The sequence below is a fragment of the Vicia villosa genome, linkage group LG7, assembly GCF_029867415.1.
Source record: "Vicia villosa cultivar HV-30 ecotype Madison, WI linkage group LG7, Vvil1.0, whole genome shotgun sequence".
Lineage (NCBI taxonomy): Eukaryota > Viridiplantae > Streptophyta > Magnoliopsida > Fabales > Fabaceae > Vicia > Vicia villosa.
The window spans coordinates 29218328-29245554 of record NC_081186.1 but is presented as its reverse complement, the minus strand read 5'-3'; the positions used below and the strand labels follow the sequence as shown (position 1 = coordinate 29245554).

Here is a 27227-nt window from a genome sequence, read left to right as displayed (position 1 = left end):
ATGGTTCCAAAATCCTAATTCAAAAAACTTCTTGATCTTTGCTTACCCATGTTAAATGTGATTTGTTTACCCTGATCATTGTCTTTTGTTCATGTACATGTACTTGTTGATTTTATCCTTGTATTCTTATATTTGTTATCCATTGTATTATCATTGTATATACTTTGTTTACCAATTCCTTCTTTAAAACCTTGGTAGTAAGAGGAGAATTATTCCCGATGAAACTACTCTTAGTCCATTGACCTTGTTTTGTTAAAACTCAACACCCAAAAAGATTTTGGCCACTTTGGCCCTTTTATTTTCCTTTTAAGAGGAACTACAAAAGCTCTGACTTCCCTATTGTTAAAGGGGTATGTAGGCCTAAGATGCGATGTCTTATCGAGCTCACTTTTAAAAACTTCTTTTCCCATCCCCACACTCTTTTTCAACAAATTCACATATGTTTTTTTTCAAAAGATGTACACAAAAACAATAACATTTTCAAAGGGGTTCCCATGGAGTACCATGGATATGAGGGGTGCTTAAAACCTCCCCCTTGTATAACAAACCCCTTACCCAAATCTCTGATAAGTTTATTAGTTTTGATTTTAAAAATTTCTGTGGGTTTTATTCGCTCTTTCTCTCATTTCTTTTTGGAAACAATAAAGCGCGATGGCGACTCTGTTTGAAACAAAATGAGCTAAGTCTTTCCATGGCTTTAGTCTCACCAATTTCACCGCTACAGAAAAGTGGCGACTTTGCTAGGGATACTGATCAAACTATTGGTGTATCTTTGGAAGGGTTGACCCTACCTTTTTTTTTGTTATTGTTTTTGTTTTGTACATACATTTGTCTTTTACTTTCCTAGGTGAATATTCGTTACTTTTAATGGGTTGTATTGGGAAAGGGCTTGATTCCCCTTGTGGTGAGACAAATCCTAACCCGGATTTAGAGTGTAAACTTATTATAGGAGACTGGTATAGTCATTTTGATCTCGAGGGACTAGTCCCAAAGAAGTCAATTTGAGATCCATCGCTCAGTGGAGGCCTCTTTGGAAGTAACTTTGTTGACCATGTAGTTGGGAATACATCGTTGCATTCAACTAGGTTGTAGAAGCTGGGGACCTATAAACCCTTAACTAATCTTGGCCATTAAGATGTAGTGTGGAAACTATGTTTGATTCATTTTCAGAATAGTTGTTACACGAGGCTACGTTTAGATGAGTTTCTCTTGGATTTTGTTCAAATGAGTATGTTGATACAGAGTTTACAATCTCCAAGTTGGGCTGCTTGAGTCTGGGAAACAATAGAACCTTGATCTACAAGAACAAAATAACCATAGTACACACCTTTGGGATGGGTAGATCTTTGGCTCCATGCTCGTGACTTTGAACCCTTAAACCCATGTTTTTGCTATGTTTGCATTCATTCATCCATGCATTTTAAAACCAAAATATCTTTCATGGAATTAAAAGAAACTATTTTTGTAAAACATTGTAGGAATGGAACTTGAAAGAAGAAAAACCAAGAGGTACATTTTCAAGAGTCGGATGATAGAATAATTAAGAAAGCTTGGATCTTTAATTGTTAATTCTAAGAGTTTATGTGACTCATATGGGATGTTGTTATCTCTCCTGAGAACAAAGATGATATGGATGATTCACATTGAGATTCCTTAGAATTAATTTTGAGATTTTCTAGCTTTCTTTGTTATTCCTATCTTGTAACTCTTGATAGTGTTTGTACCTAAAGGTGACCCTTGTCCCATTGTAACTATTTAATGTGTTGGTACTTCGATGATCCTCGATTGTCCCTCGATGACCCTTGTCCCTTTTATGTACCAAGGATGCTTTGTCCCTTATTATTAATAAAATTTCTTCTTCAAGTTACCTTATAGTGTTTACATTTACAAGTTCTTAAATAATTCCTTGAAAGATATTTTGAGATATTTTTACAATTAAAAAAGATCTTTTGCATTACATTGCATATCATTTACATCCTTGGCATACATTCAGGTTGTTCAAAAATCGTATTCCAAATGTGTCTTTCAACAGTTATTTGTCAATCGTCAAGCTGTTTCCTCAACACAAGTATGAAACTAGAGCTAACAACAGACGAAGAATGGCAGACCAAGAACAACAAAACATGGAAGTTAGAATGGAAATTGACGAGTCGAAGACAGGCATGACCAAGCTCACAGAGATGTTGCAAGTTTTGATTTCTAGAGGGGAGCCACCTCAAAGAACTGTTGTCTCAGAAGTTACTGATGTTGTTACTGACCCTCAGCCTAACCAAAGGACCACAGCTACATGGCCATAGTTTGGTTTGCCTCTGAATTATTCTCCACCTTTTGCCACTACTGCTATGATTGGCCAATCTTCTCAACCAGTGTTTCAAGCTCCTGTATTCACTGAACCTCATCCTGTTGTTCATACCACTGCACAAACTATCCGAGCTCCTTATGAAAATCCTCTCTTTGAGCATCATGCTGATGATGTCCAGAGTGAAAGTCAAGAAGATGATATTGAACATGAAGGTGTCCAAGAACAGTTTCAAACTTTAGAAAAGAGATTGAGGGCCATGGAAGGTAATGAGTTCTTTAGCATTGATGCTGGCAACATGTGCTTAGTTTCTGACCTTGTGATGCCTGCAAAGTTCAAGACTCCGGAATTTGAGAAATACAAGGGGCATACCTGTCCTAGAAGCCATTTGGTCATGTACGTCAGAAAGATGGCCGCCTACACCAACAATCAGAAATTCCTCATTCATTGCTTTCAAGATAGTCTTATTGGAGCTTCACTCAAGTGGTATATAGGACTTGAAAGGAACCATATCCAGTGCTTCCAAGGTTTGGCTGACTCCTTCATGAAGCAGTACAAATACAACCTCGACATGGCCCCTAACCGTCGTCAACTACAAAACATGTCTCAAAAGCAGAAAGAATCCTTCAAGGAGTATGCTCAGCGTTGGAGAGAGCTAGCCTCTCAAGTTGAACCACCTCTGGTTGAGAAGGAACTTATAAGCATGTTTATGGACACTCTCTCACCTTTCTTTTGGGAGAAAATGATTGGCAGTATATCTTCAAGCTTCACAGATTTGGTGACTATTGGCCAAAGGTTAGAAGAAGGGATTAAGAAGGGCAAAGTGTCTACTGTTGGTGAATCTGCTAATGGTACAATTAAATCCTTTGGGAACTTTCAAAGAAAGAAGGAAGAAACCAATGCTATCTTGAATGAAAGAAGAATGCCTCGTCAAAAGGCCCAATGTTATGATCAACCATTTGTAGCTATTGTTGCTCCTGCTGTTAATCCTCAACCAGTTCAAGTTCCTCAACGTCAGGCTGTTGGACAAAACCAGAACCGCAATAGGACCACCTATGATCCTATCCCCATGACTTACACTGAGCTCTATCCTTTGATGGTTTTGAAAGTTCTAATTACAACCAGGGCTCTTACTCCTCCAAACCCTCTTCCAACCAGTTTTAGGTCTGATCTTCATTGTGCATTCCATCAAGGTGGTGATGGTCATGATTTGGAAAATTGTTATGCATTGAAGGCTAGAGTACAAGAGTTGATGAGGGCAAATATGTTAACTTTCAAGGATGTTTGTCCCAACGTAAAAACTAATCCTTTGCCAGAACAGAGTGGCTAAAGATAAAGCAATCCAGAGTAACCTTTCATAAAGCCAGTGTTTCAGACAGGACAGCTCCTCCTTGTTGTTGATTAGTCACTAGGCCTTGTTTCTTTCTGTTTGTAGTTTCCTTGTTTTGTATTGCGTACTGCATTAAACTTTGTTTGTTTCTTAATGATAATTTTAGTTAAATGAGCATTTCATGTTTTGATTCAATTCATTTTTACTTACTGTTTTCAAATATATATATATATATATATATATATATATATATATATATATATATATATATATATATATATATATCTTGTCACTTTCTTTATCAAACTTTTACTTATGCAAAGATTAGAGGGAGGATGATGAAAACGAAATACCCAAATTGCTGAATTGTGCGCTTTCAAATAAAACTTTGTTGATGATGTACAGACATTGTTTCAATTCCCAAACACTGGAGAAATAAGGAAGTTAATCCCTCGTTCACCCCTTTGAGCCTAGAAGTTGGAGTTTCTTTCCATGCGAAAACCCGTAATTTTAACCTGGGGCAGGGTAGTTCTCAGTTAATTTGGTTATGCATTCAATTACAAGAGAATCATTCAGTATACCTTTCAATAAGGGTTTCAATCACAAGCCTTCCTCCTCACACATCAAAGAAATATTGGAGATGTCAATCAAAAGCCAATGATGATTCATCCTAATCATTAAGCAAGGCAATCATTATCTTCCCTAGAAATATAAAAAGGAGAATCAAAGAAAACGATCGATAAGTCAAAACCTATGAAGGAGACTTAGACAAAATTGGGGCATCCCGCTGACTGTAAGATCAAAAGAAATAGTTTAGGCAAAAGTTAGGGATATCAATAGAAAAATAAAAAGAGAAGTCAATAAATCCCTGACAAACAGCAAATGTTGTTACCATCAAAAGGAATAAGTGACCACCATCTCAAAATTCTTTTAGCTTGAGAGCCATCATAACTATCACAAGTACAATTCCAAAAATCCCTTGGAACCTAAATGCATAAGTTGAATTAACTGAGCGTAGGACTGAAGATCATCACGAAGAAGGTGCATTATCTGTATGGTTTGAGGTTTGAAGTGTTTAGTGATCACAAGAGTCTGAAGTATCTCTTTGATCAAAAAGAGCTGAATATGAGACGAAGGAGATGGTTAGAGTTCTTAAAAGATTATGTTTCGGGCTAAATTACCCTCCGGGTAAGGCGAACGTTGTTGCGGATGCATTGAGTAGGAAGTCTTTACATATTTCGATGCTAATGGTGCGAGAATTGGATTTAATTGAACAATTCAGAGACTTGAGTTTAGTATGCGAATGTACTCCTAATAGTGTTAAGTTGGGTATCTGAAGCTAACAAGTGGTATCCTTGATGAAATTAGAGAGGGTCAGAAAACTGGTGTTGAGTTGGTTGATAGATTTACTTTGATTAACCAAGGCAAAGGAGGTGATTTCCGAATTGACGAGAATGGTATAATGAGATTTGGTGATCGAGTTTGTGTTCCTGACGTTGCTGAACTTAGAAAGAGTATTCTTGAAAAAGGATTGGGCTCTTCAGGTCATGAACCACATCATAACATCTTCAGTCTGCACTGTCTTTTTACTACAAAATCCTTTGTTTCTTTTGACAGTAGCAAAATTAGATGATACTTCTCCCCCCTTTTTAGCCATAATATGACAAATTGGACCGATGTCATAATCTGTAGTGGAACATCTTCATGCAACACTGATGTACACGAGGAAGATGATGGGAGAAGGCCTTTGTCTTGGAGGACCAATGGTGGCATAAGAGAATCCTTTCTCAGTCTTTAACTAGAAACCAAATCCTAGCTTAGATCCTAAGAGAGAACTTGAGTGAAAACTGTCCACCAGTCCTAGTAACTCAGAACACAAATCACAATTGTGTTCATAACTCAGATCACAAATCACAACAAAAATAATTCCTATACTGATGGTTTTATATGATGGAACATTTTTGTTGTTATTGCAGAAAAACCCATGGTAGAGATACAAAACATCCCCAGCCCTTGTTTTTCCTTTTTTGGATATGTTTTGGCAAAGCAACCCATCACAATACCAAACCCAGACACGACTTATAAGGACACACACGAAGGACATCTTGAGAGAGTTTGATTTCTGTAATCTGGAGACCCCTTTATATATCCATTTGAGATTATAGGAATTAACGATTTTCTTGGTCTTGTTCAACGGTCAAACGGTTGAATAGGAAACATTTCCAAATACATTTAATCTTTCCAAAGCAGTTTTTGACTGTTTTTTCTGATAGGAGTTATCTTTAAAACCAGCGCATGTATAGTCATTGATTGAACTTTATACCGACCACTGATATGTAGAGATAAACTTCAAGACAAATTTCCTTGTTTGACTTAGCAGATTTAATGTCTTCAAACATGTCAAGACATCTTGTCAGACATTATCAATTTTCTTCCCCTTAAGCATATAGCTCAAGATTCTTCAAAAGATTAAGACAAAGCATCCTATGGACCAAGTAACAGACCTCCTACTTACTCTTCTGACTCACTAGTCATAGACATAGACTTCTGTTATTTTAAACACCTTGAGACTGTTTAATGCAACCGTGAAGAATCTTCCAACACTTGTTGACACACAGTTACCTCATCAGACCAGAGAAATAATTGTGGATTCCAGTTGCGCATGGTTAGATTCAGCCATTCACTGACAATAGTGTAACATTTTCTTCATGATGTTAGATTATTTTTTACCAAGACATTTTTCTTGACATAAGAAGTCACTCCCCCTATCTGAGATATTCTGAGCTTCTTCAAGGAAAACCTTGTAATGATGAATGGAAAACATCATTAAGAGCCTCACCCTCTGTTCAACTATCTTGCTGAACACACTCGGAGGTAGATTGATCATCAATCGGAGTTGACAAACCGGGAGATTTTCGGTTCATTTCTTTTATTCTTTGTGTATTTCTCTTTGGTTGGGTTTGTATATGATTTTACTTTGAACTCATGAATATTTGTTGATCATGGTGTTGTATAAAGTTTTCTTTATAAATCATTATTGTGTCTTCCTTAATCTTTTTGCATTATATTTGGATTTGAGTTGTTATAGACATATACCTCACAAATCTTGATTAGGGATGGATATCTATTAGTTCTAGATTCTATAGATAGTTTTGGAGCTAATATTCGCCGTGGGTATCAAAGCTTAATGCCTCTATGTTGTTTGTGTTTGTTGAGAGATCGTCGACGCGAGCAATACGGTTGTCTGCTGTGTTGTTGAGGTTGACTGAGAGATCGTCGCCGAGTTTATATAGTATTTCTCTCTACTTTGGGTTAAAAATGACTTAGGGCGTGAACGATGCTTGATGATATTTATGAGTATTGTAGGCTGAGTATAACTGATCGATAAATTTAAGTTTGTGAGAAGTAGATTATATGAAATGCCTGATAAGTCTCTTCTTTCTGAAAAATGAATTCTTTCTGTGTTAATATTTACTTTTCCGTTTTTATGCTTTAGCAATACAATCCAAAATCATAACTTTGGAAATTGTTGAATGGCGGTTCAATGCACTAGTCCCTGTGGAGACGATAAATTCCCAGATAAATATTTCCAAAACTTTTGTTGCTTGCCGCTTTACCGCTCAAACAAAATGGCGTTGTTGCCGGGGAATGGTGTTTTATTGAACTTGCATCGCAATAGTCTCTTGGTTTTGAGATTTGTATATATCGCACATATTAATATTCTTACTTGTTTATATTGATACTTGTGTATGTTTACTATACTTGCACATGTTTACTATACTTGTAAATTTGTTATATCATTGTTTGTTTCTTTTCACGTTTGCTTATGTGTGGTTAGGAATAACCGGGCGGAAGTAACTTGGAGAAACGTTCTTAAATAACAAGGGTCGAGCTTACGACATAAAACAAGTTTAATATTTTTAGTTTTGGTTTAGTTTAGGTAGTGTGATGCAATTTTCTAAACAAATTTAGAGCGGACTAGTTCTTCAATTTTAAATCTTCACTTTTAAATTTGTTTAGACAGTTTCATCTGGTCTTTTAATTTATTTATATTAATACTTTGTGTGTTTGACAATAAGCTCGTTTTGAGTAACTTATGGAATTGGAGGTGATTTTCCAAGTTTGATTGTTTCAACTTGCGAGTGTATGGTAATGGTTTTGTTAAAGTTTTGTACAAGTTCAAGGTATGTGTTTATCGCTTTCTAGACATTAGCATATTCATGATACTTAGGCTTTTTACAACTTCTTTGTCATTCATTTTTTTTGTATACTTGTTCATTTGTGAATCACTTTAGTTACCACCTTTTTCTGAGGTAGCTTTCCATTGTTCACATATGATGGAGACCACAACTCTTGTTTTAACTGCATTTTATTGAAAATTCTGGTATGACAGACTCGGATGTCAATCCCGATGTCAAGACATTTGATCTGTTATTATTGTAGCACAAGCAGAATAGAAAGATCCCCCATTATTTAATTACTCTTAGAGAAGAGTCAATGAGACCTGGGATCACACATGTTCAACATACATAACCAGATTATAAATTTACATGGTTCTGTATAGGAACAGCTAACACTTCTGAACCTGATGTTATAAACAAAGTCATAACATCCATAATTGAACAAATAATGCAGAAGATAAATAACACAGTTAATTGTTAACTCAGTTCGGTCTAACTACCTACTATGGGGGCTACCAAGCCAGGAAGAAGATTCCACTATCAGTAGTACTATTTTATATAAACAACCTCTGGTTTACAGATAAACAACCTCTGGTTTACCTAGTCACTACCCAATGCAATCTCTATCTTAGAACTCCATCCAAGATAAGAAAACCTATGCTCACTCCCTGGTGATGCCTAACTGTTATAACCCTACAATAACTATTTACACAATTAACAATGAACACATACTTGATCTTGCTTCACAGCTTCAATCAAGCTTACAAAAATCAACTCTTACCTACAGGTTTCGAGAAGGACAAGGCAGCCATCCCACAACCTAGGTGGTCTACCTATAGAAATCCTAATGATTACATCGTTAAAACCAGGTTTTCTATCTTTTCTAGGTTACAAAAGTTTCCTATTTATAACTTGATCCCAGTTGGACTTGGGCTTACAAATCGCAACACTCTTACTGTTACAAATATGCAGAAAATATTCTGCTACAAATAAGGTCTTTCAATCCTGAGTTTCCTAAATTAGAAACTGCTGAATCCAATCTTCTGATCCGATTCTTCCTGAATCTTCAATCTTCTGATCTGATTCTTCATTTATTCTTTTGACCTTTAAATATGCGCCACATAGGATTACATAATATTCACATAGAATATTCTGTATCTGTTAAGTACAAACTGAATCTTCCTTCTAGTTCTGCAGGCGCGATGTCATGACATTCCATCTAACATCTTGATTGTACCTGTTTTGTTCTTTATAAACTTGCAAGATTCACATCAATATTATGTTTTACTGATATTATGTTTTAGTCAAACATAGATGCCAATCAGCCAATAAAAGCACTAACAATCTCCCTCTTTGGCATATTTTGGCTAAAACATAAAAGTGCAGCAAAAACATAAAAACTTCAAGACACCAAGGAAGAACATAATTTACATTCTCAGAATTGGGTTTACCTTCTGTTCTTCAGGACTTGAACCACATCATAACATCGTCAGTCTGCTACAAACTTTTTACAGTAGAAAAATCAGAAGATGTATGCTTCTCCCCCTTTTTAGACATAATATGACAAAGAAAGAACCGATGTCATAATATGCAGTGGAACATCTTCATGCAACACTGATGTTCACGAGGAAGATGATGGGAGAAGCCCTGCGTCTTGGAGGACCAATGGTGGCATAAGAGACCCCTGCCTTAGTCTTGTACCAGAAACCGAATCCTAGCATAGACCTCGAGAGAGGACTTGAGTGAAAGCTGTCAACCAGTCCAAGTAACTCAGAACACAAATCACAATTGTGTTCATAACTCAGATCACAAATCACAACAAGAATGATTCCTATACTGAAGGTTGTATATAGGGGAACATATTTGTTGTTACTGCAGAAAAACCCATGGTAGAGACCATCAACATCCCCAGCCCGTGTTTTTATTTTTCTGGGATGGTTTTGGTATAGCAACCATCATAGTACCAAACCCAGACTCGACTCACAAGAACGCACACGAACGACATTTTGAGAGAGTTTGATTTCTGCAATTTACGGACATGCTATTATATAGCAAATGGAGATTATAGGAAATAACGATGGTCTTTGGTCTTGTTCAATGGTCAAACGGTTAATTAGGAATCAGTTCCAAAAGCTATTACTCTTTCCAAAGCAGTTTTTGACTATTTTTCTGATAGGAGTTATCTTGAATTACCAGTGCATGCATAGTCATTGAATGAACTTTACACCGACCGCTGATGTGTAGATAAACTTCAATTCATATTTCCTTGTTTGACTGTGAAGATTCAATGTCTTTAAACATGTCATGACATTATGTCAGACATTGTCACTTTTCTTTCCTTCAAGCACATAGCCCGAGATTCCGTAAAAGATTTGGACAGAGCATCATTTGGACCAATTAATAGACTCCCTACTTACTCATTAGTCATAGACATAGACTTCTGTTGTTTTTGGACACCTTGAGACTGTTAACACACAGCTACCTCATTAGTGTAGAGAAGGAATAGTGGTTACTAGTTGCACATGGTTGACTTGAACCATTCAAATAACTGACAAAAGTATCACATTTTCTTCATGATGTAAAAGTATTTTTAACCAAGAAATTTCTCTTGACAAAAGAAGTTACTCCCCCTATCCGAGATAGTCTGAGCTCCCCAAACGAAATAAGCTTGAAATGATGAATGGAAAATATAAGACTCATCTTCATATCTTCAAGAGCCGCACCCCCTGTTCAATAATCCTGCTGAACACACTCATTATAGAAAATTTGTTCCTCACAATAAATACTTACACCAGAAGTAGAATGTCATAACATTGTGTCTGACATTTGTACTACCAGTATTCTCCACAAGTTTCATCCCCTTTTCTTTTCAACAAACCCTTGTCCAAGAACATATCTCCTTCAGAAACAATCAACATATGACCCCTTGATACTAAAATCATTCACAGAGAGGTTGCCACAATCTCAACAAACAGAACTGCCACTCTTGGAATTTTGTTGAGCATAACCCTACCATGTTTGAATTAGATCATGGTCTGCTTAAGATACTTTGAAATCCTTCTTGATAAGGTGTTTTTCAATCTCACACATTGACTAACATACTCCTTGAACAGAAGAGATTCTCCTTTATCCTTAGCTGTATTGATCTGATCATAGAACTTTTGTCTTCATAGTCATCTTCACTAAGTGAAGTCTTCATCATGAAAGTAATTATTGTCATACCCCAAAATTTGCCCATCATATTTAATCATATTTCAGTCCATCTGACTTTCAAATGCTCAAAGATATCCAATTGCTTAAAGCTACCTACCTCTTAAATAATGCCTTTGAACTAGGGTTTTGATCTTCTCAAAGAGAAATCAACTTCTGACACCTCAAGCGGACTATATAGCCTCTCATATGAGTCAAAGTTTCCTCATGCCAAGTTTCAAGCCCGATTCAAAAGATTGCTCACTCAATGGCCCAAATGGCTGATAATCGACTAGTTGATCTAAAAGTCAACTATGGTCAAAGTACAGTCAAAACTTCTGATTTTTGGTCAACATCCTCATTATGAAGTATCATTCGTCATTTGATCAAGGATTGATCATGATTCATCAGGAAAAGATCAGAAATCAACAAATTCAAGAGTTTCTAAATTAGGGTTTTCATAGGAAAAGTCAACCGAACTTTGACCGGCCATAACTCCCACATGGAACATCAGAAACTTCCCATCCAAAGCTCAATTTTAAGGAAATTGAATTATCTACAATTTTGTCTCTCACATGCCAAGTCTAAAAATGCTTCATTTGAGAGATATGGACCAAAACATTACAGGTCCTTTTCAAAAGTCAACAAAAGGTCATTTTTTTCAAAAGGATGTATAAGGAGCATGGAAAATAATTTTAACATGAGACCAAAAGGGTTGATTAAAGGACTCTTCAAGCTTTCCAAAAAGTCCAAAAACATGGAAAAATATGAAAGTATGAAGAAATGGCAAGGTGTACAAGTTCACCTATTTTCAAGGGCATATATGAAGAAAAAGGCCCAAAACTCCAAATATTTCCAAATGGGCCTATTTTCTTTTTATCCAAACTGTATCTTGAGCCCATGCACGCCATAAAACAAGAGCCATGTTATTTCTATTATTTTATTAATTTATTTTATGGTTTTTACCATTTTAAATCATAAATAAATTATGTAAAATAATAAAATAAATGAAAGATTTGAATAAGAAGATTGGAATAAGAAGATGCAATATTGGTCAAAAAATAACAAGATTCACATCAAATATATTCATCCAAAAAATCAAATCAAAACTCATAATTTTGTGAGGATTCTTTCTATTTTTCTTGCCCTAATCTCACTCATATATAAGCATAACATTCACACATCAAGGAGGAACGAATTTTGGAAGGCCAAGAGCAAGGGTTTGAAAGCTTCAAACATCAAAGAATTAGGGCATAACACAAAACTGCTTCCAGCCAGTCTCAGGTAAATCTAATCGTATCAGCTTCTTCCTCAGGTACTAAAGAGTGAGCATGAAGCCTAGCATGAGTCCCATAACGTGTGCACCTCTGTAACATGCTTGTTCATATTTTTTCATAATCATGGCTTTCGTTTTCTATTATATAGTGTGTTTTATTATGATTTAACGCCTTTGATGTGTTCACAAGGTGGTTTAGAGCAGGTTTAGACCGTTAAAATCAAGCCATAACACATAGGGAAAAATTCACCATTGTTAGGGTTGAAAGGAATGAAGCGTCGGATTCATAGTTCCAGGGCGATTCAGACCAAAGTATTGGTCTTAATGGATTCGTGGCATGATTCCTAGTGGATCTGGGCCGGTCTTGGTTTTGTTTTCATTTGATTTTGCAGGATTCAGGTTGTCACTATCGGTGAGGATGAACACGAAGGAAAATTCGTATGTATGGCCGCAGGAAATTTCGTAAGGGAATCCGCAGGTAACCCACCACCAGGTTGAACGAAGAAGACGATGGTATGTGGCAAGTGATGGTTGGTGGGTCTTCACACAGAACTCTCCCTCTGCGTATTACTGGTGGGTCAACAAAGTCCACGCACAAACCTCCATTCCGGTTGGTTGGTCCATGCCCCTGGGTCCCACGCAAGCTGAGTATTTGACTCCCTATCCATTATTCTATTTTATATTTTAATTATTGATTGCATACAATCATCACTAAACAAACTCAGCATAGATGGCAAGCGTGGATGTTTGGGATTGATAGAGGCGCCGGTTCGAGACCCTGTGGTGACAAATTGAATTTTTACCAAAGTTGTTCACATGATCCCATGCGCTCAGCCCCATACAAGCTCACGATGCAGCACCATTTTCCAGCCTTTAGATCATTCTGTTTCCAAATCCAAGGACACTGAAAGCGCCTCCTCATGGTGGACCACCAGAGAGCTACCACACCCAATCCAAAGCTGAGTTCCTTTAACTTTCTTTTTTTTCTTTTATTATTATCATTATATAAATTTTTTTATATTTCTTTTGCCTAGTTTTCCTCTTTTTTAATAAAAAAAATAATTTTAGCTAATTCCTTTTAGTTTATTTTAATTAGTCTTAATAATTAGGATTAGTTAATTTTAACTAGTTCATTTTGATAATTAGATTAAAATTATAATAATTAGGTTAATTTTAATTAGGATAATTAATTATGTAATTTAGGTTAATTAAATTTCTTTTATGCCTTAAATCATTTTAGCATGACAACTAGTCACTGTTGCTGGTAGGTGTTACTCGCTAACCATATTGTAGCCTTAACCCTGTAGGTCACAATAAGTTTTCTTGGATAAACCTGTTAGGTTCAGGGGTAGGGTTTGTAAGCTTTTGAGGGTTTATAAATCATTTATACACTAAAAGTTTTTTTCTTGGTGCGAATTTTTCAGTGTTACCCTGTATCCTCCGACTGCGCACCGCCAAATCATAAAAGCTAAGTTTCTTATTTATTTCTTTATTTATCTTAATTTCATTTTATTTTTATTTTAAAATAGGGTTTGCCTCTAGTAATCAATGAATCATGCCTACACTCACTCTATTATTTTTCTCTTAAATTTCAGAGTCAAGCGAAGGTTCGAGGAAGATCAAGGCTCAAGATCAAGATGATAAAACTAATTATTGATTACTCTTATTCTTATGTCTTTTAATTTCCCCCATCCCCGCAGGTGTTTATTGTAATAGCGTAGGGCTTTAATTCTGCCTTTACTTTTTTGCTGTGGTTAGTAATCCTAGGGAGTGCAAGATCATCAATCAAACGTTAGATCACTAACAATACAAGATTAAATATTTGAACTGAACCACGTGATTGCTGCACACACGCACCTTTAGGGTACCCCTATTGTTGCTTGTTGCCTTCTCGATCAAATAGTCAAGTCCCTTCGAGCGTAGGGACTCCTTAGTCGGTTGCCTTCGATAAAATCATCATAGTCCCTTGGAATAAAAGATCATAGTCCCTTCGAGTTGCCTACGATAAATATGATCTCGTCCCTCGACGTTGCCTCGATAAATGATGATCGTCCCTTCGAATGCTAAGGAGTCTTTACATGTTGCCTTAAAAGACTATTATATCCTTCCCTTAGACTACCTGCCCTCTTTATGGCAGGGACAGTCTTGTGGCGAACGATAACTCTCGATGACCCGTACATCCAATTGAAAGACTTCCTGCCCTCTCATGGTATGGATAGATCCTTTCGCCCTAAAGACTTAAAGAACAAGAAAGACAAACTTAGGGTAGGTAGTTCTTAATTGCTTGCTCACAATCAATTCAAAAATCAAATGCTTTTCACACCTCCTATTTCAAAATACTTTCAAACAAGGCTACGCTTATTTACAAGCTAAAGTCCTTAAACGAAGTTTTTCTATTCACACACGACACTTCAAACTTTTCAAACAATTCAAACATTTTGAAAACAAACAAGTGAGCTAAGCAATTAAGAGCCCATGGATAACCATGGATGCAAAGGGTGCCTTACACCTTCCCTTTGTATAACCTACCCCCCAAACTCAAAATCTTTCAAAGGTCTTTCCTGTTCTTTTTGCCTTTCCAATTGGATAAAATAAAAGTCGATGGCGACTCTTGCTATCCGCACATTTCAAATAAAGTCAGTTCACCGTATTACAATTTTGTATGGCCAGAACACATTACTTACATCCAGATCAGAACCTACCCATTCTAATCCACATTATGTCCAAACTGCCACTCTAGACAATAATGTTTCTTTTTCAAACTTCTATATATTCCCAGTTCTTCTACCAGGGAATATGTACTTTGTGATGTTGATACCTAAGACACAAGTTCATCTGAACTCAAACAAACTGTGTCTATCCATAGAGATAACACTTCTCTATAGAGGACTTGGAACACAAGAAACGAATTGAGTTCACGAATCGAAACAAGACTCTTTATTCTTTACCAAACAGTTGTAAAAAACGACCTCAGACTTAACAATTCCTGAACACTACCCTTAAACCCTATGATTGACTCAATTAGACAATCATAACCTAGACTATAGACTCTTCTCATATTTGAAAGAATAACATGAGGGACTCAAACAAGACTCAAACAAAACTAAAAGACTCTATAATCCTGAGCAATTTAAACAACATACCTGGACTTCACCCAAAGTCTTAATCAAGAAATGTTATTTGAGAACAAACTGTTCCAAGTGGACTCGTGCATAGGTTGGGTCATGCACTTAGATCAGAACAAGTGATATACACCATCAATTCATGTCATCAGATGATAATGCAAAGAATATTCTTTTCTGGTCTTTGAGAATAAACATGACTTGAGTTATGTTCTGAGGTTTTTGTGTGACTTTGTTCTTCTTTCTTCAAGATTAGTCTTTGAAAGACTTTTCAAATGAAAAGAAGTAGAAAAATATTGTCTTTGCTGATCTTCATACACTTTTACTCCCCCTGAGATATACAACTTTAGGACATCTTTGATGTTTGTCCTTGAAGTTCCCGTCATTTGGAATTTGCCGCAGATTCCAAGTTTAGAAACCTCAGTTTGCTTGCTACACAAGATCCAGATTGCCACATTCTGTAACTTGGAATATAAGAAACTATGATTGTATAACTATAAGTTGATCTTCAATATACACGTCTGAGTTGTTTTATACAGATTTTGTAAATATCCAGCTCCCATCAAGATATTTAACAGAATCAGTATCCCACATCAGAGACTTTTGCCTTCTTCTTTGATGTGTGAAGATAATTGAGAACTCATGGCTGTGAGAACTTCTTCTCAGCATCCAGGTTCTAAACCTAATAGGTACTAAGTCTCCCGTCAAAGTACTTACCAGCTTTTCAGTTAGAAGTTGCTACTCACGCTAGTTCATTCTGACTGATTACCTCTTCACATTTATACTTTTCTGTTCTTGGCAAAAAAAACTGAAGATCTTGAGATGTTGTAACATCAGATGTGACATCATCCTTCATGGTTCCTAGAACCCTAGTTGAACTTGACTTTGGCCAATAGGACGTAGCGAGGTGGCTGGCTTTGGTCCCGACTGAAGTTGGTTAATACTCGAAGCTACACTCATATGGACTGGACTTTCAGGATGTTTTCGGTCGGTGATTCGATTACTGAACTGAAATAGTGCCTTCAAGAATGGTCAATGATATGAGCTCCCTAGAACCCGATCTTTACTTAGGACAGGTTGAGCCAACTAAACATAACGCTACTTGTGTGATTTGTTTGTATTCATTATCTAATCGTTTGGTTTCCTCGCAGGATTTGTGTATACCATAACTGTTTGGTTTCCTCGCAGGATTTTGTTTATACCCTAACCGTTTGGTTGCAGGATTTGTGTATACCCTAACTGTTTGATTTCCTCACAGGATTTTGTTTATACCCTAATTGTTTGGTTTTCTTGCAGGATTTGTGTGTACGCTAACAGCTTGAATTCCTTGTAGGATTTGCTTATAACCTAACAACTTGATCTCCTTGCAAGATTTGTCTATACCCTAACAATTTGATTTCCTTGCAGGACTTGTGTATATCTTTTATTTGACAATTCTGACCTCTTTCAGGTTTTGTTTATATCTAACAACTTGAAATTTCTTGCAGGACTTACATATGGTCATTACCTCATACTTCTAGGGCTATCGTTGATCACCACCCTATACTTTTTAGGGCTATTTGTGTGATTTTCACTTTCATCTATAGCATACACATGACTTCACCTCATCATATGGAATTTAACTAACCTTTTTCAAAGATCTCAGAGACTTATGGCGCACAATTTCCAGGTGCTATTATGGAAGGATTATCAAAAGCCAAACTTCGGTCAAGGGGGCAAGAGGATTTATTTTCCTCTAGCCAGATGCCTTCAAACTCAAAGGTACAGTCCTATCAAGGGGTAAGAGGATTTATTTTCCTTTAGCCATATGCCCCCAAATTCAAAAGTACGAGTACCCCGAATCAGAGGCTATGACCCATTGGATATGGTGAGCTTGATTCATATAGAAGAACGTTCGAAGATGAAAGTCAAAGGTCTTCAGACGAAACTGCAACCAAAGTTTCCAAAGGACAAGCTTCTCATTTTCTTACTACTACCATCCCTGAAGATGTACACTTACAACTCTTGTGTGACTTCTCCGGAATCTTCTTCCTAGAAGAAATCTAAAGTGTCTTGCAGCCTCAGACACTATTGCTTGGATTATTTTCCACTTCGGGGCACTTTGTCAGTTGATTAATGATTATCAACCATTCCTAGACAATGTCCAAGACTTGATCGATGCAAAGGTTATCACCATTCATACCTGAAAGCCAGATTTGAAGTTCTCCTTCGACTCAATGGATTTCTGAAGCAATAAGTCCATACGAAGAAAATCACCTCAACGTTGACAATCTCTATATCATCATGCATGTTCATGCGTAGTCTTTCTTGTTTTGATTCAATACTGCTTATATGTCATACTTGTTTGTTTTTGAACTATAATAATGATGCATTGGATATGTTTGTCTTTAAAAAATTCAATCGCTCTCGCTCTAACATGTTTTCTTTGCTTGTGATACCAAACTCTCGGTGATAAAGCATGATAACTCTGAAGGGAGAATGACGAACACATAATACTCATAATCTCAAATGGTGTGCTTTTGAGTAAAACCCTGTTGATGATGTACAGGCATTGTTTCAATTCCTAAATAGTGGAGATATAAGGAAGTTAATCCCTTGTCAACCCCTTTGATCCTTGAAGTAGGAGTTTCTTTTCTATACGAAAAAACCCTCACATTTAACCCCGGGGAAGGGTAGTGTTCAGTTAATCTGATCGAGCATTCAAAATTCATCAGGAGTGCATATCTAAGGATACAACAATGGTTATCTTTCAAAAGGTTGAGGACAGTAAAAAACAAAATGGTTATCCCTCGCAATAGAAGGTCAAAATATGACGATACAACAATGGTTATCCCTCGTCGACCAAGAAATGAGGTAGTCACAATCTTTACAGCGAATCGGAGACGTCCCAGGATCATACGACTTGTTTAAAAAAAAGAATGAATCGAAAAAAAAAAGAGAAAAAAAGCTTGCTAAGTCAACAACTTGAAAACAAGTGACTTAGGCAAGAATTAGGGCATCCCGCTGGACATCAAAATCATAATTCAAAAGAATTTGTCTAGGAAAAAGTTAGGGAAACAAAAAGATCCTCAACAAAAGGGAAAAGTCAAGTGACTATAAATTCAAGATCGTGTGATCAGACACCAAGAATAAAAGGTAAGTGACTGCCATGTCCAAACACCTCGGCGATTCCTCAATCGTCTTAAACTCCTTTTGAAGGATGAATGCTCGCATCGAGTTAACTGAACTTAGGTTGGAGCACATCACGAAGGGGTGAGCACCATTAAAATGTTGAGCCTATACATCTTTTTTTTCTAAAACCGTGAACCTGGCCACGTTACAACCCTCAAAAGTCCTAATGGAAGCAGGGTTAATTCGAAAGCATACTGTAAACGAGAATACGGTAAACCGACTCCTAGGAGTTTTGCTAAAACGTTTGAGTTGGTATCACACCACCTTTCACAAAAATCGATGTTTTGACATCCTTTCAAAAAATTAATTTATTTTTAAAAAAACTTCAAGACAAACATGAACATTGCATTAGAATTATATTTCTCATACTAAACATTCTTTGCATATGAACAAGTGCTTGACACCAGGAAAGCTTCCATCATGAGCTGCAGATGAAAAGTTTAATCCTCTCAAGGGACAACTTGTCTTCAGAACTCTGTTGAGTTCGAGCATGAACAAATCAAATTATGATCACCCTCAGGGGCACAAAAGCGGTCGAAATACTCCATCGAGTAAGCGTTCAGATATCTAGGGCAATCAGGCCAAGATTCAAAGGATCTCTCAAAACTGCTGAACAACCAGGAGCCTTCACCCAAGCACAGTTGAAATTACCTCCAACCCTGATCAACCAGGGGCATGATTCCTAAGTTCATGATACAGGGGCATGTTGCTTATGATAGCACGAATCTCAGAAAGCCCCCCAAGAGATAAAGCTGCAGAGACGTCTCGTACGCCTGACTCAGTCAATCAAAAGCTTGTATATACAAGGGGCATGACATGTTATTATCTCATTCATCTGGGGAAATCATGTCAAGATTTAGAGAATCTCTCAAAGGCACTAAACAGTCAGAGAGGAAAGCCTATCACTTGGGGCATGTTGCATTAGTCACAAATCTCAGCAAAAGCTATTTAGCTACTAGCAGCAAGATCAGTATCTCCTTCGAAGTTCTAATTCCAGTAATTTCAAGAATCAAGTATACCAGGTTACCGACTGCAGGGGAAGATAGACTTCCCCATGCAAAGGGCCACATATGGTTAAGAAAATGTTTTCCAACAGCAAGTGACATGGGGGCAATGCAAATTGAAATCTCAAGGGATCTTATCCACAAAGTTGTTTTCACAACAATATCCCCACAGAGTAATCCTCAAGGAGTTATCTTCAAGTAATCTCTTCCCAACAGAGACTTGGCTCCCCAACACTACAGACAAAGCATTTTAACCATTTATGCATAACAGTATACAAAACAAAGACAAAGAGGCGTAACTAGGGAAAGGCAATGAAGGTAAATTATCCCATTTCTTTGTTTTGGTATCTAAGACAAACACAATGAAAATAGGTCCTCTACATTATGGACCATACTGTCCAGAGGCTATATATATATATGTACCTCCCATCAGTTGCAACTCCCAAATGTGAATGAGCCATTTCTTTTAATGTATCAAATATATCTATCCACTTATTGCTATTGAAATGAAACACACCAACAAGAGCGTACACCTGCGATGTAAGAAACCTATAAACAAATCATCACACAAACATCATCAAATCCACATCACAAAACCTTCTTCAAATCAAAAACCCTAAATCCTTCAACTTCATAATTATAAATAATACATAGAACCACCATATTCCTCTCATTACTCTTCCACTTATTCTCACCAAAACCTCAAATAACAATCGAACCATGGACAAACTCTGACACATGCAACGCTTTACTCGGTTAAACACTCCGACACATACCTCAAAGTCTCTAAAGTTGTATCTCTCTTCTAAATCGACACAATCTCTCTCCTAACTACCAACGCTATTGACATCTCTTGCCTTGATGTAGAACACCACATCCTCCCTTCCAAACTCTACCTCAAAATTCCAATCTCAAGTTCCTGTGTCGACGGGATCTGCAAATCCATTTCTACAAACTACAAAATCCTTAAAGAGAATGAATGAACCTAATAAATTACAAGAATATATGGTGGCGCAATGGAGGGAAAGAGAGAGTGAAGGAAAACCCTAAAAGAGGCTAAGTTAATTTTGGGGAGGGGATAAACTTCACGAGCGAAAAGGGGAAAATAAAATTGATATATTTTTTTGTTTTATAAAAAAAAATTATATTGGTATTATTTTTGACAAATTTAATTTGAAATAAAATGATTTTTTGAAGAGTCCCGAATTCGATTCTCTCATGATGCATATTTGGAATTTAATTTTTTTAAGTAAATAAACTTTCTTAAGTCATGTGAGCGAGAACTGACTTAACAAATAGATTTCTTAAGTCAGTTAATAAGCACATACGACTTAAGAAATTTAATGTGAATTAAATTTTTTTTATTTAGTATTTGTTAAGTCGGTCTTAAATGCATCCGACTTAACTAAGTTACAAATATTTATGAAATTGCCACCGCGCCGCTTCTTAAGTCAGGTGGTAGGTGAACTGACTTAACAACTTCTGCTAAAAAGATATTTTTGTACTAGTGTAATTAGGTAACTTGTAATTAATTGGTTGATAAAAATGCTTCAGAACCCAAAAGTTTTAATCCCTTATTTAATTTAGTTTTAGTTTAGTTATTTAGTTTTAGTCTTATGAAGACCATATGAAAAAATAAGAAAATACGCTTATTTCATTTAGTTAAAAAAAAATAATATTTGTTTTAATATTTCTCTTTTAAGATTTAATAGGGCTGTTTTAGATTTTTTTTTAATCATTAATTGTTTATATTTTATCGTTTTTCATTATCATTTTATGTATATGTGCTAACATTTTCTTGTTTTTGTGAGGTACTACCATCATGAGCATTGGACTGTTTTTCATACATTCATAGCTTGTGCATGCATGCATGGATTAATCCAACGCTTCAGAGCCTGCAGTTCCATGTCGAACCTTCAAGATTCGACCACACCTGATTCTAGCATCCCGGTTTTATTTATTTATTTCTTTATTGATTTTTTTAAGTTAATTCTTTTTTTTTAGCCTTAATCTATTTTTAGGTTAACCGTTAAGATTTAATATTTATCACCATAAAAATCTCTAACCCTTATTTTCCTTATATTCGCGAATTTTTCTTCTCATCCCATACTCTATGAATGTCGCATGTGTGTTTATTTTCTGTCATTTCAATTCTAGAAAATGTGTATAGGTCGCAATACGTTTTCTTGTAATCGTTTAGGTTTATAATGTCTGCCCTTTAATTTTCGCCTTTAATTTTCGCCTCCCAGGTGTTTATTGTAATGGCGTAGGATTTTTAAATTCTGCCTTTAATTTTTGTATTTTTTAAACTGCGTGGTTAGTAATCCTAGGGAGTGCAAGCCTTGAATTAACTTAGGTCACTAATTAAAAGATAATAATATGAATTGAATCACGTGATTGTTGCACCCACACACCTTTAGGGTAATCCCTCTTGTTGCCTGTTGCCTTATAATGTTGCCTTATTATTGTTGCCTTTAAAATAGTCAAGTCCCTCGATTCCGAGGATACCTAAAGCAAATGTTGCCCTCAGTTCATTCATCATCAAGTTTGTCCCTCAACGTTTCCTCGGTAATGATGATTTGTCCCTATTGCTAAGGTATCCTCGCATGATGCCTAAAAAGATTAATGACTATTATATCCTTCCCTTAGACTACCTGTCCTCTTTATGGCAGGGTCAGTCTTATGGAGAACGATAACTCCGATGACCCTTTACATCCAATAAAAGGACTTCCTACCCTCCTATGGTATGGATAGCCCTGAAAAGCTAAAAGAACATCTTTTTTATATAATTTAAGGGTAGCTGCTATTAATTGCTTGCTCTTTTTTTCAAATTCAAATTCAAAACCCTCTTTCCCACTCTTTTCAAATACTTTCAAAACAAGGCTACGCTTATGTCATACCCCAAAATTTGCCCATCTCGTTTCTCCTTTCAAAATTCAATGCTCAAGGACACCTCCTCCTAAACAATGGTTCAAGGAACTAGAGTGTTTGTTTTTCTGAATAAAATGAATGGATCAAAGGCTCCAATGGATTTCATATGGCTTATGATGTTTCAAAATATCTCTATGGAAAAATACAAGCTTCAATTCCAAGGGTTGCCCAGTCAATTGCTCGGATGGTCAACAGTTAACTAGTTTGACCTAAAAGTCAACTGTGGTCAAAGTACAGTCAAAACTCCTGATTTTTTGTCAACATCTTAATTTTGAAGTATCATTCACCATTTGATCAAGAGTTGATCATGGTTCATCAAGGAAAGATCAGAAATCAACAAATTCAAAAGTTTCTAAATTAGGGTTTTTATAGGAGAAAGTCAACTAAACTTTGACTAGCCATAACTCTTACATGGAACATCAGAAATTTTTCATCCAAAGCTCATTTTGAAGGAAATTGGATTCTCTACAAATTTGCCTCTCACAAGCCAAGTCCAAAAATGCTTCATTTGAGAGATATGGATCAAAAGATTATAGGTCTTTTTTGAAAGTCAACCAAAAGCTGTTTTTTTGTCAAGGCCATTATCATCAAGATAAATTCTTCAAATGAAAAAAACCTTCTAAAGTGGCTTGTATAGGACATTTTGAGGTTTCCAAAAAGTCCTAGAACTCTTCCATATCTTAAAAATTGAGGGAGCTATGCCTTGTCAAAGTTTGGCAATTTTTGAGGAAAAAATGTGAAGTAAAGGGCTCCAAAATGAATCTTTTTGCAAAGGGGCCCAATATTTTATGATCCAATCTTGCTATACAAGTCATCTAGACACTCCAATCTCTATGCCACGAAATTTTGATTATTATTTGATTTTTTAGTGAATTTTATTCATTAAAAATTGATGAAAATCAAAGATTTAAAGAAATTATGGACAGATTTGATTTAATTTTAATTACCAATCATTCCAATCATCAAATCACACCATATATGATACAAATTTCGTGCACATGGATATTGTTGAGAAAAGATTGAGATTTTTGCAAATTTGGAAACATGTACAAACTATGATTCAATCAAATATTAATCTCCTAATTTGCCAAGATTTATCTCAAATTTGTTGACCTAAATCACTCTCTATAAATACATGAACACACTCTGATGCAAAAAAAAGAAGACACAAGGATTGGAGCTCTGAAAATCATGTGCAAGCTTCAAGAAATTCAAAGAAAAAGCCAAATCGATATTGGCTTTTGAGGACAATTAAAAGGTTTCTGAAGACTCAGGGATATTCACAGAAGGTGCAGCAAGCTTCCCCGATCATCTCCAACGCATAAGGCGCTCGGAATTGTGTTCATCATTGTCACGGTTTGTCAATTTTTTGGTTATGTCAATCACTATCATTTGAGCATCATAAATATGGTTTGATCCTGGATTTGTGTTCTTATGAATGTCACGATTATTTCTGGGCACTTTGATTTAAGAATTGATGCAGGGACTATGAAACACCATTGCTAGGGTTTCATGTTCGTGAAAAGGGGATTCCCGTTTAGGAACGATTTTAAGCCAAATCCATAGGTTTGTTGAACTCGTGATAACACCCATGTTTGATCTGGGTTACTGTGGTGGATCGATTCATGTTGATTTGCAGGTTTGAGGTGGATGGCCTATAGCCACGTTCAAAAACCGTGGCCAAAGGGTCTGTATTTTCATGACTCCCACGAAGAAGAAGAAGAAGAAGAAGAAGCAATGGCGCGCTGATTCTTTCAAATTTTTTATCTTTTGTTTTTTTTAATATATTTGAAATACGTTGCATTTGTTATTCAACACGTAAAAATATCAGGGATGGTAAAGCGCACATGATGGTCACGCTGGAGACTAGGGTTCGAACCCCACGCTGGCCATCCCCTAATATTTTTACTATGTTACTAGTTGCTTCCAGATCCAATGCTCCTACCCACGCGTGGCCTATGGTGTACCATCGTTTTTTCTGCCACCAGATCACTACACCATTAAATCCAACGCACCTGATTCCACAAGCGTATCATGCACCTCCAGGAGCCAGTCACACCCAATCGCAGCAGCTAAGTCTTCTTTTCTCTATTTCTTTTTAATATTTTGGTTATTTCTTTTTCTTTTTCTTTCTAATTTCTTTTTATTCACTTATTTATTTTCACTTATTTAATAAAATTACTTTTTCTTCATAAGAATTCTACATTATTTATTTATTTTAATCGAAAATTCGATTTTCTTTATAATTCTTTAATTTTAATTTTATTTGTCTATATATTTAAATAATTAAAATATCAGGCTTAACCCTATAATCGTTATATTTTATTCTGGTTTATCTATTCAATCGAACCTTTGGTTCCATGAACCTTGGAGGGTTTGTTTAATATCATTTTATATTTTGTTCGGCTTTTGAGCTAAAGTAGGGTTCATCATCCAATCAATCATACACTGAAAAATTTCTTTTTCTTGGTGCAGTTCTTTTAGGGTTACTATCAGGGTTCGTCCGACTACGCGCCATATCAGATCAAAAGCTAAGTCCTGATTCTACACTTATTTAAATATTTGTTATTTTCCCTTTTTATTTAAAATTAGGGTTTACCCTCAAAAGATAATGAACTCCGCCTACACTCACCCCTTCTATTTATTTTTCCTTTTCCAATTTTCAAGGTTAAACAGCCGGTCAAAGCTCGATTAGTCGGTAACCCTAAAACCTAATTTATTTTAAATTATTACTTATGCCAAACCCTATTGGGGTTTAAGTTTATTGCTTTTTCTTTTTTCCCCTTCCCCATGTTTTATCATGTAACTGCTTCGAGGTTGTATTGTTTGGCCTTGAAGGCACTTAAATCTGTTATATTATATTACTGTGTGGTTAGTAATTTAGGGAGTGAAACCTTGAACTGAATCTAGAATCACTTAATTACAAGATAACTTATTCTGAATTTGATCACGTGATTGTTGCACCCACGCACCTTTTTTGGTAACCTCTCTTGTTGCCTATTGCCTGTTGTCTTGTTGCCTTGTGTTTTTTAGTGCAGAATAGTCAAGTCCCTCAAATACGAGGATACCTCAACAATGTTTCCCTCAGTTCATTCTCAAGATCATAGGTCCCAATGATGCTACCTTCGATTCGCTAATATGATCTCGTCCCTCGAAGTTGCCTACGAAATGCTGAGGTATCCTCCGGTTGCCTAAACGAAAATGGCTATTCTGATCCTTCCCTTAGACTATCTGCCCTCCTATGGCAGGGACCATCTTATGCCGAACGATATCTCGATGACCCTTCAACCTCCAAATAAAAGGACTTTCCTACCCTCCTATGGTATGGATAGCCCTGAAAGGCTAAAAGAACATTTTTCATCTAACCAGGTAATTTGCACCTAATTGCTTTGCTCTGGTTTAAAAATCTTTTTATTACAATTTTTCATAAACCTTCAAAAAGGCTACGCTCATTTACGAGCTAAAGTCCTTATTTCTTCTTCTTCTACATTTCTGAACTTTTGGTTTCAAAACTAAAGAGAAAAGCAATTAAGAGCCCATGGAAAACCATGGATGCAAAGGGTGCCTTACACCTTCCCTTTGCATAAATTACCCCCCGAACTCAGTTTTTATTTAAAAGGTTTTTCCTGTTCTTTTAGCCTTTTTGATAATTTGGATAAAATAAAAGTCGGTGGTCACTCTTGCTATCCGCGACATTTCTTTAAAGTCAGTTCACCGTATTACAGCTTATTTACAAGCTAAAGTCCTTAACAAAGTTTTTTACTATTCACACACTACACTTTCAAACAATTCAAACATTCAAAAAGTGAGCTAAGCAATTAAGAGCCCATGGATAACCATGGATACAAAGGGTGCTTTAAACCATTCCTTTGTATAACTTACCCCCCGAACTCAAAATCTCTTTAAAAGGTCTTTTTCTGTTCTTTTAGCCTTTCTATAAATTGGATAAAATAAAATTCAATGGCGACTCTTGCTCACCGTAACATTTGTTGCTTAAATATTTAAAGTCAGTTCACCGTATTACAGGGAGAAAAATGTTTTGCTCATTTATATTGTGGTTGCTATGAGGTTTAGAAAAGAAAAAGAAAAGAAAAAATGTGAAAAAGAAAGAAAAAATTTTTGAAAAAAAACAAAAAGAGTATGGAATAATGTTGTGTTAATAAGTATGTGATTGATTGAGAAATTTGGGATCATGAAGAAGTTTGATTGAAAAATTGTTTTTGAACTTTTGTGAGTTGATCACTCTCTTAGGTTTGTGGAAGTTTTTGTTTCGATTAGCCTTAGAATTATCCCTTGTTTGTTAACCAAGGCCACATTACAACCTTGAAAAGTCCTTGTGATTCTTGCCTTTGTGTTTTCAACATGATTTTTGGATGGTTGCATAATTTAATCTTTTGTTTGCAAAATTGTTAGATGAGTGAAAACACTCCACTTTTGTGTTTTTCATCTACCGATGATTGTGCGCTAGGTGTGATTCATTTTTGAATTAGTGTTGTTTTAGAATGTTTGGTATATTCTTTGTATTTAGCATTTGTGTCATGTTTATGTTATCGTCGTAGTTTAGTGGTAAGTATGTTTCTTTGTGTGTACTGTTTTGCATTTGAGTCATACATATGTTCAGTTTTTTCAAAACTTTTGATTTGTGAGTTTTGGATTTTTGTGTTTGTTTCCTTGAGTTAGTTGATTCTTGTTTAGGGACAAACAAGTTTAAGTTGGGGAGAGTT

At 36.0% G+C, this 27227-nt stretch overlaps 1 protein-coding gene across 1 annotated transcript; it reads left to right on the top strand.

Annotated features, from left to right (window-relative positions):
• The first annotated feature begins 2342 nt into the window (after window positions 1-2342).
• On the top strand, window positions 2343-3629 carry LOC131618811 (uncharacterized). The gene has a single exon (XM_058889967.1). It carries the CDS (start codon window positions 2343-2345, stop codon window positions 3627-3629), a length of 1287 nt encoding a protein of 428 aa, XP_058745950.1.
• Window positions 3630-27227: the final 23598 nt, after the last annotated feature.